The sequence below is a fragment of the Heptranchias perlo genome, chromosome 21 (genome assembly GCF_035084215.1).
Source record: "Heptranchias perlo isolate sHepPer1 chromosome 21, sHepPer1.hap1, whole genome shotgun sequence".
NCBI classification, from domain to species: Eukaryota; Metazoa; Chordata; class Chondrichthyes; order Hexanchiformes; family Hexanchidae; genus Heptranchias; species Heptranchias perlo.
The window spans coordinates 9,381,317-9,396,590 of NC_090345.1; the positions used below are offsets into that span (position 1 = coordinate 9,381,317).

The 15,274-nt window shown below is 45.9% G+C and overlaps 1 protein-coding gene across 3 annotated transcripts in view; it reads right to left on the reverse strand.

Moving 5' to 3' along the window:
* Positions 1 to 1,118: 1,118 nt before the first annotated feature.
* wbp1la (WW domain binding protein 1-like a) overlaps positions 1,119 to 15,274 on the reverse strand; it is a 75,332-nt gene continuing 61,176 nt past the window's right edge. For all 3 annotated transcript variants that reach the window (XM_068002070.1, XM_068002072.1, XM_068002071.1), the window contains 2 exons: positions 9,726 to 9,887; positions 1,119 to 4,615 (listed from right to left, as the gene is read on the reverse strand). In XM_068002070.1, the coding sequence (XP_067858171.1) occupies positions 3,852 to 4,615; positions 9,726 to 9,887 (926 nt within the window). In that variant the 3' untranslated portion in view covers positions 1,119 to 3,851. The remainder of the gene's footprint in view (positions 4,616 to 9,725; positions 9,888 to 15,274) is intronic.

Here is a 15,274-nt window from a genome sequence, read left to right on the forward strand (position 1 = left end):
TGCAACAGCGGCTTAAAGGGGGCAAAGGGTACCCCGCCCTGACTGGTGAACAGATGCACCTGTGAACACCTGGAAACAGGAAAGTGTCGCCATTCCCTCACTCCGATGGAATTCATTCTAGAAAAGAGAAGGCTGAGGGGGCGACCTGGTAGAGGTCTTTAAGATTATGAAAGGGTAGACATAGAGAAGATGTTTCCACATGTGGGGGGTGGGGGGAGAACAAAACTAGGGACCATGAATATAAGATAGTCACTAATAAATCTAATAGGGAATTCAGGAGAAACCTTCTTACCCAGAGAGTGGTTAGAATGTGGGACCTGCTACCACAAGGAATAGTTGAGGCAAATAGCATAGATGCATTTAAGGAGAAGCTAAACACACGAGGGAGAAAGGAATAGAAGGATATCATAGATTCTATGTTGATAGGGTGAGATGAAGTCGGGAGGGAGACGGCCCATGTGGAGCATAAACACCAGCATGGATCAATTGGGCCGAATGGCCTGTTTCTGTGGTGTAGATTCCAGTCATTCTATGCAAGATAAGGAGTTTGTCATTTTCGAAATCCTGGGAGGGAGTGAGTTAGAGGAGACAGTGAGACGAGTCTCGATTTCAACACAGTGAGGATGCAGAGTGTGGAGAACGAATTATTTGAAGTACGTAGCACAGCAGGTATTCTAAAATTAGCCCACGATGGTGAATGACTTTCACTTCAGTAAAATCACTGACCGACCGAGTTAAACAGACTTCGCAGGTACAATTGGACGCAGCTCGTGGTTTTCCAGTGACTGTGGTGATCTGCGCTGCAATTATCGCCCAGATGACGTGCGGTAACATGATGCTGCGCACGGCCCATTCTTCCTGATGTTGCCTTGCTGCCGAACAGTAAGGTAAACGGCGAGTGATTTGTTGTGAGGTGACATTACGTGACATCCCATGACAAACCCTGTGAATTTCTGTGCTGATAAACTGCATGCAGTTGAACTTACTGCTGCAATTTTGTATTTAAGAAGAGTCCCAGAGGCGGTAAAAGTGCCAGTTCGAGGGCGACTGGAGTGATATCTAATCACGGGTCCTAGTAATAACGTTCTTGAAAGAAAAATAATGACGAGATCAGAAGACACTATTGATTTTTTAATAAATCATTAAAATATCTATTGGAAAATTACAATGTGATGTTAAAACCAAGTTAAAGCTAGCAGTAGGTAGGAGTACTCCAAGGAGTGCGCCTTCACGTGAAAACCGTGATTACTTAAGACCAGCCCAGCTCAGTGTGCGTCTGTATGAAGTTCCCTGCAGTTCAGATGAAAGCATTTCTTTTCTGCATACATCAAAGACTTTTTTTAAAAATTTGTTTTCAAATTGAAACAGCGAATCTAAATTTTTAATCCACACTTTCCCAGCTAACGTGTCTCATTGTGAGAGATTTCCCCCACCCCCCCCTCACTTAAAAGAAAACTCTCTCTAAACTAGTCTTGCGAATGGAACTGCAAATCCCACGGTCACTCTCCTACGCACTCTTCACTGTTCAGTCAGCGTGGAGCTCAACACCACAGTGCAGATCCCCAAACAAAACAGGTTCACTTCAGCAGCCCTGCTGCCTGCTACTATTCATGTCTCAATCTGCGCCTCGATGGCACCCTCACTCATTAGGCTTACAGTGCTGACTCTGAGCCCACCAAGTGTCTACAGATTGGTCAAACTCTTACGTGATACAAGTAGTTCCTTTGGCTCCATTGTATATTCTTGATCCGTTGGAACGTTTGGATTGCCCCATAATTTTCCACCATGGCATCACATGACATCTTGAACCCCGCCCGCCCGCCAGCAATGGCTTCCTCCCCCTCGGAGGTCAACTTCAGATTTACGCTGTGACACGATGCCACCAAAGCAATTGAAAACCTGCACTTGGTGACCGTGGTCTGAAGCAGTCGAGAGACGGCAAGAGCCGTTTGGTTCACTCTCCAATAAGCTTAACCGGCAGTTCCAAAAACACTACATTATTCGATGAGAGTCATTCCCCGAGTTGTTGACGCAGCACACCAAGTAAGTGACTCAAAATATATTGGTACAAATCTACAATTCATTGTGACCTAACACCAGATTCAAAGTTACAGAAGTAATGGGATTTGGGGGGGGGGGTTGGAGGGGGTTAAAGAGAAGGGAAGAGAGAAAAGGTGGCCTTGTATGTTATACAATATGATGAATAGATGGATTACAGAGGTGTGCTCAGGCCTTGGCAACAGGTTTGGTATTTCATTGTGAACAACTAGACAGCGTGTACGCACGCACAATCTGTGATTCACCTAACGTTTGTACTTCAGTGCAGTGCTGCAATGTTGGAGGTGCTGTCTTTTGTCCGAGGCATTAAACAGAGGCCATGTCTGCCCTCTCAGGTGGATGTAGAAGATCCCACGTCACCATTCGAAGAAGAGCAGGGGAGTTCTCCCTGGTATCCTGGCAAACATTTATCCCTCAACTAACACCCAAAACAGATGATCTGGTCATTATCACACTGCTGTTTGTGCGACCTCGCTGGGCACAAATTGGCTGCCACGTTTCCTACATTGAACAGCGACTACATTTCAAAAGTACTTCATTGGCTGTGAAGCGCTTTGGGACGTCCTGAGGTCAGGAAAGGCGCTGTAGAAATGCAAGTCTTTCTTTCTTTCTTTTTTATTTTATACACACAGTGGTCATAATCAGAACGGGGGAACAGGTTCCTCTGTGTACAAGACACAAATGCTTCCGATAAATGGGCTTGCGATTTTGTTACACGAGGCGCACACAAGAGGAAATCCTTCTCTCATGTTATCCAATGAATTGCAAGCACAGCACCGGTGGAGGGAAGGCTCTGGCGAGAGAGGGGGTGGGGACTGACCTCACTTGCACTGCAGGTTTTGAGTCGATCACAAATGTAAAGCACACCGATCAGGCAGCACCTGCACATCATCCAAAACCAACCTAGTTTCACGTAGGAGACTTTTTTTTGTTGAATTCAGCTCGACGGGAGCGCCCATGTCAGGCAGGCACAGCCCATATTAAGGACAAGTCTATAGTTACAGACCCAGCAAGACAAACATTGCCTATCCAACCCAGTTGTGGCTTTTTAAAAATTTTTTTCACTGCACGTCACCTTCTCCAGGTCGTCTGCTCATCTCACCTCCCCAAGCTTCCTGAACTTTCATACACAATGTCACGGGCAGCGAAGGTAAAAAAAAAAAATAAAAGCCTTAGCGACCGAAATAATGAAACTTGTGCTTCTGTAGAGAGAGAAAGAGATGATGCGGAAAGATGACTTTTGTGCAGTTTAAAGCTGGTATTCACAGTCCCAGAAGAAGCAGAGAACCATCACCCCATCTACTCAAAAGTACACAGTGCATCAGTACTAAAGTCTCCCAAGTTCTCATTCCGCTTGTGATTTCAACCCAGATGTATAAAGCCGTCTCTCTTACAAGGACGCAGGTAAAGGAAAGTAAAGTGGTCTCTTCAAATGGCACACGAATGAAGGGTCACGATCCCATGCAAATATGTTTTGATTAAAAATTTAAATGCTGGATATAAAATTCCAGTTGACGTCATAATTGCTTCTATACCACAATACGACAGGTCAAGGCTAAACCATCACAGAGTGCCACTCTTGTAGCTAGGCTGACCAAATTCTCTTGGTTCGATGCTGCCAGCTCAGTCTTTAGCTCCACAACCCCAGCAATCTGGCATTTACCGTCTTTTTCTTCTCTCTCTTCCAAGTACACTCAACACCAGAATGGTTCTCAGGTTCGATGAAATCAGGTACTAGGAGTCCTTGAGCGCAAAAAAAAATGTCAAATGATGCAGCCAAAGGCAACTGCAGTTTAGGTTTGGGAGTCGTGATGCTGATGAGCTTGCAGCAACTCATTCTCATTAATCGTGTCCAGCAACAGACACACGGGCTCCTCCGTTACGTCAGGACCGTGCTGTTCCTTGTGATCCTGTTGTTCGTGCGCTTCGGCGAGGCCCTCCTCTCCCGTGTCCGCACGAGGGCAGGAGTCACACACGTTACAGCTGTCGCAGAACTCCATCGCGCTCCCCAACCCGTCAATCAGACCGTCAAGTTCCTTCGGGTCATCGTGGTCGTCGCCTCTGTTGCAAACGCAAACCTCGATGCCAGAATCTCCGGTGAACCTGCGGTGCCTCCCGGGAGTCTTATCTACGTCCTTTATTTCCAAGCAGGACTGGTGATGCCAGCTCTCGATCCTGGAGGAAGAGCTGGGATAATAATCGGTCAGTTGCTCCTTTTCGGAGCAGCTCAGCTCCTCTTCAGAGTCCAAGCAACACGCTCGCACGGGTTCTAGTTCGGTGCCGGCAACCAGGTCCTCCGGCTGGTCGGCTGCCGGCGTTTTGTTCATGCTACGTTCCGAATAGGTAACCGGAGACTCCAGGTCCAGCGCACTCCCCTGGCGCGGCACCACCTCACAGACGGTTGGCACAGAGTTACTCGAGGCGGCCGGCTCAGGGTTAGAGGTACCATTGCAGGCTGAGACACACTGCTGATGGAAGGCACTGTAGGGAGGTGGCGGGGTCACGGGCCTGTTCACCACTTCTTCATAAGGCGGGAGTAAATAACTTGGCAAAAACCCTGTTTTTTTTTAAATGTAAAAAGGGAGGAGGGAAAGGGGGGGGGGGGGGGGGGGGAGGGTTATAGGAGGAAAAAAGAAAAAGAAAACTTTTATTTATAACGCAAACATATTTCATCGCAATACCAGAATTATCAAGGGGTGCACAATAGACAAGGACAATGATTCTTCTGGGTCTTAGATTTTAATCATGAGTGACAAGCCCTCAGCTGTAAAAGTTTCACAAGACTGAAGAACCGACTCAATGATAATTGTTAATTAGCACTTAACCCTTACAACAATAACCACCTGAATTTATATAGCGCCTTTGATATAGTAATTGTAAACAATTTTACAACACCAAGTTATAGTCCAGCAATTTTATTTTAAATCCACAAGCTTTCGGAGGCTTCCTCCTTCCTCAGGTGAACGTTGTTGTGAATGTTCATTTCCAACATCGTTCACCTGAGGAAGGAGGAAGCCTCCGAAAGCTTGTGAATTTAAAATAAAATTGCTGGACTATAACTTGGTGTTGTAAAATTGTTTACAATTGTCAACCCCAGTCCATCACCGGCATCTCCACATCATTAATATAGTAAAACATCCCAAGGCACTTCACAGGAGTATTATCAGAAGAGATTTGACAATGAGCTACACAAGGAAATATTAGGACAGGTGACCAAAAGCTTGGTCAAAGAGGTAGGTTTTAATGAGCGATTTAAAGGAGGGGAGAGAGGTAGAGAGGTGGAGAGGTTTAGGAAGGGAATTCCAGAGCTTAGGGCCCAGGCAGCTGAAGGCACGGCCGCCAATGGAGGAGCGAAGGAAATTGGGGATGCGCAAGAGGCCAGAATTAGAGGAGCGCAGAGATCTCGGAAGGCTGTAGGGCTGGAGCAGGTTAGAGAGATAGGGAGGGGAGAGGCCATGAAGGGATTAGCTAGCTCCAATGTGAAGTTACCACCAGCATAGATCCAATGGAAAAATAATCTTTTCCTGTGCTGACATTTCTATCGTCCTATGATTTCAATTGACATTGTGTGCAAAAATCTCCTGCGGTTTGCAAGTTTAAAGAAAAATTGGGAAAGATATGCAAGTGTGTATTCGGGTCGTCCTGGAGTCTCCAGGAATTGAAGATTAATCTCGAGGACACTGCTGCGAGCAAACCACGCAGAAAAATCATAGGGGAACTAAACAAAATTGTTTTTTTTCCATTTTCTTTGAACTTTCCTTTTCCTTAGTTATAAAAAATATCGTAGATGGGAGGGGGGGTGGGGTGGGGGGGGAGGACAACAGTCAAGGTTAATCCAATCGGGTAACATACAGTCTGTTCCCTTTCCAATCGGGTAACATACAGTCTGTTCCCTTTCCAATTGGGTAACATACAGTCTGTTCCCTTTCCAATTGGCCGTGGGAAGGCAGGCCGCCTGGAAGATGGACCAATGGTGGGAGTGTGGGGGCGGAGTGGTTTCAGACCGGAAGTGATGTGAAGAAACCTCCTGGAATATACCAAACCAGAGTTGGCAACCCTAATATGTATATTTTATTGCAATACAGCTGGGTTGCAGGTTACATTAAAATATATTGGGATAGGAACAGAAAAATTGCCATACATTGGAGGCAAAAGGTCTTTAAAAGAAAAAAAAATCTTATTTTCTGCCTCTCCCCCTCAAGGTACGCCCCATTGTACGTTCTTCATCGAAGGCACAAGCAGATGGATTGCTCCCAGGCCACTGCCTAAGCAGCTCTAGGACCTGCCACCAGAGGGCGGACAAGAGCACACTCCCCCAATTTTCAGTACCTTGCACCCACTTTTCTGAAGGTAACTTCACAGTGTCTAAGTGCCAGGAGCCCCATTCTGATCAATATAAAGAATGGTATTGATTTGCAATTTGCTTCTGATCCATCTGTGGTCTCCGCTGAAACCCTGTGCTTTCGTCACTTGCTCAGCTGCTCTCTGGCAAAAGGCAAAGGGAGGCTGGGTTATCCCAACTTCAACTCGAGGGGGGCCCAGTCAAAATGCAACTATTCAATAGAACTATTGGTCCTACAGGCTTTCTCTTCCTATGGAGAAATGCCAGGCCTCCAGTTGGCAAATGCCCACTGTGGTATGATTGAAATCAGGTGTTCACTACCAGGCATCTCAGGCGATGCAGCATTTCTGAGAGTAACCACTGAACAATACATCGGTTGGGATTGTGGCCATTAACACAAGTATTCTCTACATAATCAGTCAACCACAGCTGTCTGATGTCATTCTCTTTCTAGGCAAATGGAAGTTGCTGCTATACTTCTGTAAACATTAGCAAGAAAGTTAAAAAGAGTGAGAAAGTTTCACTTTTGTTTGTGTCTTCACTATTGATGCTTCATTCTAGCACAGTCTGACCAGAGGCTGCTTTTCAGGTCATTTAAAGAGGAATTCTCACCATCAGACCCTGGTAAAATGGCCCCTTTTAAAAACAGTTGCAAAGATTTCGGAGTAAGATTTTTGTTGTGTTCAATTTAGTCCTGCTTTAAAAAGATGGAGAGAGAAAAGGGAAGGAAGGAGACACAAAGGGAGAGGCATAGAGAGGTGAAGGAAGGCGAAACACACACACACACACACACACACACACACACACACAGACGCAGAGAGCGAGAGAGCGAAACAATGTGCTAATACTGGCTGGATGGGTTAGAGACTAACAGGAAGTACAACTTATTAACAGAGCTCTCGGGATGAGTGAGGAACTGTCACACTGTTGGGGTCAGTAACCTTTCCAAGTTGTGTTGATATTAGCACAGTTGCTGTTTAAACAAAAGTATAATGAAATAAAAATAACTAATCCAAATTCTTTCCAGTGTTTTGATTTCCCCCCTCCGTCCCCAACCAAAATGTGAATTTTCCGTTTCTCAAGGTGAGAAATACAAGTGATAAAATAGAACACTTTCCATTTCAGTGTCAGCATCAAGCACCAGGTTAGGTGCGGACAGCATGGTTAGATGCAGGATAAAGCCTCAACTCTATTCCAACCTCGGCCTCAGACCTGTGCCATTTCCCACAGCAGTCATCCTGTGGCCTTCGAATGAGATTGCCAATTAAAATCAAAATTAGTGCCAGTGTTGCCCTGCGGACCCATACCCACCAGGGACCCGGATCGAAAGTGCTCAAACTCATTTCACCGGCAGAGAATTCTCTCTCATTACTCCGGACTGGATTCGAACCCAAGTCCCAGAGGTTAAAGACCAATGTCTAAACCCACCAGACTGGATCCAAACCCAGGTCCCACGGCTTAAAGACCAATGTCTAACCCACCAGACTGGATCCAAACCCGGGTCCCACGGCTTAAAGACCAATGGCTAACCCACCAGACTGGATCCAAACCCGGGTCCCACGGCTTAAAGACCAATGGCTAACTCGCTGCGAACACCCGGTCTTATTCTACATCTGGCTTTCTCTGCCTTCCGGATGTTTCTGCCTCTCTCTGTTTTTTTTTCCTGTTTGTTTTTTTGTTGAATGTGTATTCGGGGGTTCTGTAGGTGACACCTCTCTGTCTGAACACGGTGATTGCCTTGGCAATGGGCAGTTGCAGGGGCAGTCTGTAAACACCATGTATTGTTCTATATGTATAAATGCGTAGGCTTCGAGGAGCTCCTGAACATTTACCTGACGAAGGAGGAAGCCTCCGAAAGCTTGTAGATTTCAAATAAAAATTGTTGGACTATAACTTGGTGTTGTAAAATTGTTTACAATTATTCTACATCGTTAAGGATAAAATCTGTCGTCAAACCCATGTGATCAAAGTACAAGTAGGGCAAAAAGAAAAGCTTAACAGATGGAACTAGGTCATCTGAGAGTTTGTTTGTTCCACTCGTGTCTCCGGAAGTAGGGATTTGTTGCAGGCGAAATTACAATTAACCCATGAAGAAAGATATCTTTTCCTACAGAACATGCATCTGGAAAAATGACACCAACTTTAAAAAATGATAATAAAAAAGATAATTTTCAGGAACCCCAATGATTTTTTTTGTTCCTTTCCAGTTTTTTTTTCCTCTCTTTTCTCTTGCTGGGGTACAGTCTTGAGGAGACCAGGTATCCTCCAGTACTTTGCCCAAGTGTTATACTTCAAGTGCGAGCCTAGATAGCAAGTACTGAGTCTATTTGGCCACGGACAGTATCATCAATGCCCCCGACAAATCCTCTAGCAGGAGTCGATGAATAACCAGAAGCAGAAAACTGCACCACACGGACTGCAGTGGTTCAAGAAGGCAGCTCACCACCACCTTCGAGGGCAATTAGGGATGGGCAATAAATGCCGGCCTCGCCAGCGACGCCCACATCCCATGAACAAATAAAAACCACCCCCTTCCCCCGCGAGCCCATGAACACTGATGCTAATTCCAGTGTCTCCACTGCTAATTCAGCAGGACTAAGGATCAAGCCCTGGGACTAGACCCAGCCTGCAAGGCTCCCTATGGTGCCATGCAAAGCCTTCACCCACAAGCAGTCACATTTTCTGACACTGCACCTCTTACGGGGGAGCCTTATCTGTCAGGAGTCCATATCGAAAATTCAGGTCCATATTGTACACAACTTCTTTAAAAGAAAAAAAAAGCTTTTCCTTCCTTTATAGGAGAAACTTCTTTGCCCAGAGAGCGGTGAGAACGTGGAACTCACTACCACATGGAGTAGCTAAGGCGAACAGTGTAGATGCATTTAAGGTGAAGCTAGATAAACACACGAGGGAGAAAGGAATAAAAGGATATGCTGATAGGGTGAGATGAAGTAAGGGGAGGGAGGTTGGGGGGGGGGGGGTTGGGGGGTGGGGAAAGAAGGCTCGTGTGGAGCATAAACTCAGGCATAGACCAGTTGGACCGAATGTGTCCTGTTTCTGTGCTTTAAATTCTATGTAACCTTTGGACCAAATTGGGCAGAAAATTGTGCGCCGCTCATGGCCGAATTTCCAATACACAGCGCTAGCAAGCGGCGCTCAAGTCAGAAAAACCATCCCTAATAGACAGACGGTAGAAGCAACAACATCACCACCACAGCATATCATCGGGAACACAACGAAAAATACAATGTCAATGTTCTGAAGGGGTTAACAATGCACAGACTGCGGGAAAAAGAGAGAGAGAGAGAGAGAGAGAGAGACGTACTCAGGTAGAGTGGAAGCAGGGAGTAGTTACGGGCCCCCTGGTAGGCGATGAGGTTGATCTCGTGCTGCCGTTGCTGCTGCTGCAGGCGGAGCTTGGCCCGCCGATGGTGACAGACGCAGCAGCAGCTCAGGATGATGATGATGGTCCAAACGAGCCAGAACCCTGAGGAGGAGAAGAAATATCAGAGTTAAATTACAATTTAACAACTTCAAACCCGCAGCTTCTATTGTCCAGTCAACTACACAGAGACTTGAAGGGGCCCATAAAAAAAGTTAAATTAAAAATAAAAAAATTGCACACATTAGTCTTTCCAAGTAACCCCTCCAGTGTTGTCCTTTCTGTAAAACTTAGTGATCATAAATGTTCATTCTGTATCCATCCAATTGTGATAAATAGCCGGCAGTATCTTCATTGATGGTCCAACCGGCCAGCAGCAATTTTGATTATCAAGTCAGGGGCCCTGATAAAACCCTTCTTTATTTATTGGTGTGTTGTACATGCGGGCCCTGGTGTCCTAGTTGGGTAAATGCACTGGCCAGGAAGGTACAAGTATAAACCCCCAATCTCAGCTGAATTGTCTGACCTCAACCTATCGTGCTTAAAAACTGCCTTTTAGTCCCCATGGGTTTCAGAAAGTGAAAAGAAAAAAAAGTCAGATATCTTCCACCCTCAGTAAACTTCAATCCATCCAAAACTCTGCTGCCCGTATCTGAACTCAGACCAAGTCTTGATCATCCATTGCCCCTGTGCTCGGTGACCTACACTGGCCCCGGTCCAGCAACGCCTAAAACTTAAAATTCTCATCCTTGTGTTCAAACCCCTCCACGGCCTCGTCCCTCCCCATCTCTGTACCCTACAACCCTCCGAGATCTCTGTGTGCTCCCCCAATTCTGGCCTCTTGCGCATCGCTTATTTTCATTGCCCCGCCATTGGCGGCCGTGTCTTCAGCTGTCTGGGCTCTAAACTCTAGAGTTCCCTCCCTAAACCTCTCCGCCTCTCTCTCCTCCTTCAAGACGCTCCTTAGAACCTACCTCTTTGACCGAGCTTTTGGTCACCTGTCCTAATGTCTCCTTACGTAGCTCGGTGTCAATTTTTAATCTGATAACGCTCCTGCAAAGCTCCTTAGGGCGTTTTTACTACGTTAAAGGCGCTGTATAAATGCAAGCTGCTGTCGCTCCCGTTCACTATCCATGACCCCTGATGGAAAGTGCACCTGTGTGGGTACTGGATGAGAAGAGTGCGCTCGGCTGTGCAGAAAACTACGGCTCGAATAGATTGCCAATCTCAACACGCCAAGAACGGCCACGTGGGAGAGGTACCGGAGGACGGCAGGCTCGAGCAGACGAGGAGTCAACAGCTTCAGGTGAGGCAGCATGGAGGAAATAACTCATCAACCACATCTATCTATCTATATATAAATGTTAGGAATCTTACAACGCCAGGTTACAGTCCTACTGTTTTATTTGAAAATCACAAGCTTTCGGAGGCTTTCTCCTTCGTCAGGTGAGTGAGTGTCAAGTCTATACACTCAAGTCTATATATAAACCTCACATACTAGATGAAAAAAATCCAAGTACTCTATTTATGACCAAAAGCAGATAGGGGGTCACTTTACATGTGGATCCCATCTATCCTGCTCGGCTGTATCAGTTTTAGAAGCCAGACCTGAGTGGGGATTTGGAGAGGTGCTGTTTAAATATCAGGACCCTGGAGGAACACCGTAGCAGCACTGTCCGATCCTCCAACTCTCCCCACTCCTGGGCCCCGCTGTTGATTTTAAACTTCCTCTTTCTGTATCTATCACCACCCCTCCCCCCCAACCAACCCGGGCCATCTCCGATTTGAAAGGCAGTGGGAAAGTCTCTATTTAAATATCACCAGCGTTGAACAAAACAGCTGAGAGGGCAATGGGATTGAAGTGAGTGCAAGGAAGGTGGGGGGAAATAAAGAGAATGTGTTTATAGATACCAGCCAGCAGTGGATGGAAGTTTTTCAATGCTACCACTTATCGATACGAGGGTCCTGGATTGTTTTTTGCGTGGAATTTAGGAAGAGGGGCCAAATTATGTGCGAGAGTTACTTTACACTCCAGTGTACATGTTTGTTTTTCTTTATATAAAAAAAAAAGTCCTCTCCCAAGTCAGCATATCGTTGGAAGGGAATTTTAGCTCTGCTGTCTATATGATATTTAAACATTACAGGACACTGCTAGTTATGTTTTCTTGCCCCTCCCCCCCTATATCACAACCTTCTGGAACATTCAGATGCTTCAGCTCCCAGTGAAATGGTCCCAAGAAATGTGTTTACTGACGTGCCGGGCACAGCCTGGGTTACTGATCGTGTTTTGGGAAGCACATCCCTCTGCTTGGAGCAGCTGTCTCACACGGATGTGCAGAAGCAAACCGAGGCTCTGACTCAGCAAAGCTCCCTCTGCACAGAATGTAAAAAAATAAAAAAAGAGTCCAAGTTTTTTTTTGAGGGCTTTAAAAGGACAAACGATTTTCTCCCCCTCCCGCTGCTTCCGTTTGACCTTTTCTTACGCAAATTCATTCAATAATCTCATATTTCTGGACGTCATTGCCGACACTTTTTATTTTGCAGTTTCCCAATAAAAGTTACATGGTTTGGTTAGAGTTTTACGGCAGGATTTAATTTCATCATTTTGTAGCTTCAGATGTTTTCCTGAACATGTCTTGATTTGCTACTTCAAGTCGTTATACAAATAATACTCAACACACACACACACACACAAAGACCAGACCACCCATAGAACTTTGATCTTCTAGTCCTTCAGCTGTTTGCTGATTTCCCTCCTAAACAGCCTGCCTCTAATTTTAAGATCATGTCCCCTCGTTCTTGATTTCCCCGCCTCCCCCACTGCGATGGGCAATAAAATCGGTGGGATTTTTTTTATCCCCCTTAGGAGCTGAAAAAAAAATTCAGAAGAGGTTGCGCCATTATCCGGTGAATCAGCTTTATTGGGGCGGGGGGGGCAGAAGCGTTCCTATGAATGCATATCCCCACTTTGGAGATGTTCAAGATAGCAAGGAGTCACCTCCAGGACGATTTCATAAACAGGAACCCAAATAAAACACTCGCACCATCCAGTAAAATTGGAAATGATTTCACCAAGACATTTTAAGCCATGGAGCATAAGCTGAATACCGGAATTATTAAAGCACAAGGATAATTAGCTTCTATTCTTAGTTTTTGTGTATAAAGTTCCTTCCCGCTGGAAGCGCTTTAGCAGAGAGGCTTTAGCAACGTCGGATGTGATCTTGTGAAGCTGCCCAAAGTAGCCTTCGAGACCGTGGCAATTCTGGAGATTAATCAGGAGTGGTACAATTCATGGGCAAGAGCTGTTTACAATACAGATTCATCATAAAAGGGAAGGGCCTTTTGGATCCAAGAGCCTTTTCCTGTTCCTACCAATTTGTTTATTCTTACTAATTCGAGCTGCAGTAAAAGCGTTACTGCCTCTGTACGGCTAAAGAACAAGCCCCTGGTTACAATGCTGGCGGCAAATTAGATTTTTCTTCCCAATTTTCTCCTGACGATTCCGCATTGCGCCGGCAGACGGTTTCATTGGCATTTGGCCAGCCTACCAGTACCTTGGCCAAGTGATCGTGCGCATGCAAACCTTGATGGCAAAGGTCAGCAGGCATTTGGACTATGGAGTGAATCATGGCACCCACCCCCCAACTCCCTCCCACTCCTCTCTCCCCACCCGCTCCCATTCCCGCTCCTCTCTTGCCGCCCCACCCGCTCCCATTCCTCCTCCCCCATTCCCACCCCCTCCCCCATTCCCACCCCCTCCCCCATTCCCACCCCCTCCCCCATTCCCACCCCCTCCCCCATTCCCACCCCCTCCCCCATTCCCACCTACTCCCACTACTCCTGCCCCCCCCACTCCCCAGCCCCAATCCAGGTATCTGCACTTTCCTGCAGGTTTCACTCTGGATATTAACCTGCAGCAGGAAGCCTGGTTAATTTTTTTTACATTTCTACCTTGCAAGGCCTGCCATCAATTGTAGCACCCCAGTATTATGCTTGGATTAAGCAGGGGACCCTTGCTGATCGGAAACAAAAACAGAAAATGCTGGAAATACTCAGCAAGTCAGGCAGCATCGAGGTAACGTTTCAGGTCGATGAGCAAATGCTGCCTGACCTGCTGAGTATTTCCAGCATTTTCTAATTTTATTTCAGATTTCCAGCATCCGCAGTGTTTTGCTTTTGACCTTGCTGGTCTGTATCGCTCAGCACCACACTCGAGTGTAAATTTAGAACGTCCCTCATGCTGGAAAGACATCTCAAACCACTTCACAGAGCCAGCTGGAAGGAAGAACAGGTAGAATGGAATTAAGGGATGGGGCCAATAGTGCAGGTGAACAGAAGAGTTTTGAGAAGGCAGTGAGAAAATATAATACTTTCTCAATGGGGTGTTTTGTTCTTTGGCACTCCCAAAGTTAAACCAGATTCTCTTAAATTAACTCAACCCATACGTTTCATTAAGCCAGTGTTTTTGATCTTAGTGTTAACCCAACATTCTGCAGCCAGTTTAAGTCAAAATGTCATTATCCTAATATTTTAATTGCAACCCACTTCCTTTGTTATGAAATTAGACAGTGTGTCAGCAAGTATTCCACCAGGGGGTCTTTAAAGCTGAACCTAATCATCGGCCATTCAGCCCCTCGAATCATAGAAGGTTACAGCACGGGAGGAGGCAATTCAGCCCATCGTGTCCGCGCTGGCTCTATGCAAGAGCAATCCAGCTAGTCCCACTGCCCCGCCCTATTCCCACATTTTTTCGTTTCAAGTACTTATCCAGTTCCCTTTTGAAGGCCATGATTGAATCTGCCTCCACCACTCCCTCGGGCAGTGCATTCCAGATCCTAACCACTCACTGTGTAAAAAAGTTTTTCTTCGTGTCACCTTTGGTTCTTTTGCCAGTCACCTTAAATCTATGCCCTCTGGTTCTTGACCCTTCCGCCAATGGGAACAATTTCTCTCTAACCACTCTGTCTAGACCCTCTTCATTCAATTAGATCATGGCTGATCTGTACCTCAGTTCCATTTACCCACCTTTGCTCCATATCCCTTGATGTCCGTACCCAACAAAAATCTATCCATCTCAGTCTTGAAAGCTCCAATTGTCCCCCAGCATCCACAGCCTTTTGGGGAGAGAGCTCTAGATTTCTACTACCCTTTGTGTGACGAAATGCTTCCTGATTTCCCTCCTAACTGGCCTGGCTCTAATTTTAAGATTATGTCCCCTCATTCTTGATTTCCCCTACCAGAAGAAATAATTTATCTGTATCTACCCTATCGAATCCTTTTAACATTTTAAACACCTCGATCAGTTCACCTTTCAATCTTCTATACTCAAGGAGTTACCCCACCTACTTTCTATAACTTGAGCTATCTTCCACTTGCAGGAACTCATGCAGCTCCCTTTTGAACACACAGTTAATGCTCACTGCACGTACTGTCCCCTTATTCCAGAGGTTAACAATTCTTGTGAAAAGAACTTCCCGGCATCTGACCCAACT